The 1513-nt window shown below is 56.4% G+C and overlaps 1 protein-coding gene across 1 annotated transcript; it reads left to right on the top strand.

Annotated features, from left to right (window-relative positions):
* Positions 1–347: 347 nt before the first annotated feature.
* On the top strand, positions 348–1376 carry LOC127751801 (uncharacterized; the record flags this gene model as incomplete). The annotated part of the gene is made up of 3 exons (XM_052275880.1): positions 348–454; positions 526–693; positions 771–1376. Coding segments are annotated over exons 2-3 (630 nt in total), but the record flags the coding sequence as incomplete, so codon positions are not given.
* Between the last annotated feature and the right edge of the window lie 137 nt (positions 1377–1513).

The raw sequence follows: 1513 nt of genomic DNA on the forward strand, positions 1-1513 counted from the left end.
TGCGGGCACTGCAGGGTGGCCTACGGCGAGTATCGCAGGCGCCGAGCTACCGTCATTTGCCAAATGGATCTGAGAGGAATGGACGTACTTTCTGGACGAAACAACGACCTTTCTTACAGTCAGCCCACTAGAGATACAGTAGCGCACGCGAACCACACCACACCCCCCCCCCCCCCCCCCCCTCCCTATTTTCCTTATTCCGCACCGCGCCTAGTGAAAAAAGAACTTGAAACCTATTAGTGTTAAATGCCGAAACGTCATAGTATTAATTCGCTCCTGGTGATATCTGTAACCATTAAAAAAAACTTGCAACCGATTGATCTAAAATATTGGAATCTCGTAGCCCGAGATCGACTTATCGAACAATACTGGGATATCGGGCAACATTTCGTTCATCTTCCGGCTCTTTGCGTGCGACACCTGTTCGAGGGCCATCTCATTCGTGTTGATCCAGGTGAGGAGTGCGGGAGACGTCGTTGCCCTGTACCCCTCTTCCAAGTCCAACCTGCCATCCTCTTGCTGCAGGTGGTCGTGGTGCGCCATTCCCGCGACCTGAGCCTGCTCGTGCGAGCTACACTCCTCTACTTACGCTCCTTCTCGGGACCGAAGCGCAAGCGCGTGTCTCGCCAAGCTGTTCTACTTTGCCTCGGAGCGAACTTCACCTTCTACATGGTCTACTGCATCGAGCACCTAGTACGCGTGCCCCATTGACCAGCCGTTACCATACTACACGCGGGTTAACCCCTTGACGCTCTGTTTCTGTCCTAAAGGATGTGTATTTGACGAGCTGGCATGGTGTACGCTTGGTCCTCTCCGCCCTAATGCCAACCATGCTCGCCAGCACGATCCAGGATACGTTTGCGCACATCGTATCTGCCAACGTGGACTTTTTGGCGGCAATCGCGGACGGGGTGCAGGAGCACGTCGACGCGCTCCTGCGCCTTGGGGCGCGGATAAGACCCGCGCACCGCCGGGTCCCCGGAAGGGTCACTGGGTGGGTCACCGGGAGCGTCATCGCAGTCACCGACAGAGTCCGTGCACGAGACGAGCTCGGCGGCGAGCAGAGCGACGCACGCGTCCTGGCACTCGGCCTGCGCGCGCTCCGGGTACGCTACCAATGCGTGCAAGACGTCGTGCTCGCCACTAACTGGCTGTACGGGGGGTTCAACGTGATCACCACCACCACCTCGTTGATCCGGGGAGTGGTGTTCCTGTACTGCGGCTTGTTGATAACTTTAGTGCTCACCGGAAACCTGGGAGAGCACGGGGACATTCCCCTTCGCGAGTCGGATGGAGCCTGGTTACTGGGCTGGGGCATCATGCTCGTCGGCAAACTGGTGTTCATCTGCGCCATTGGACAACAGATGAGCTCTGAGGTGAGTTTGGGTGGATTGAGCCCAAGGCTTGGTGAAGTTTAATTTGGGTGAGCCATCCTTCTGTCGACTTATTGCAGAGTTCTAGGATTTCTGACGCCTTGCAGACAGGAATAACACGCTACCCGGACATGGATCCT

Source organism: Frankliniella occidentalis, unplaced genomic scaffold (genome assembly GCF_000697945.3).
Source record: "Frankliniella occidentalis isolate FOCC.00 unplaced genomic scaffold, Focc_3.1 Scaffold1096, whole genome shotgun sequence".
Classification (NCBI taxonomy): domain Eukaryota; kingdom Metazoa; phylum Arthropoda; class Insecta; order Thysanoptera; family Thripidae; genus Frankliniella; species Frankliniella occidentalis.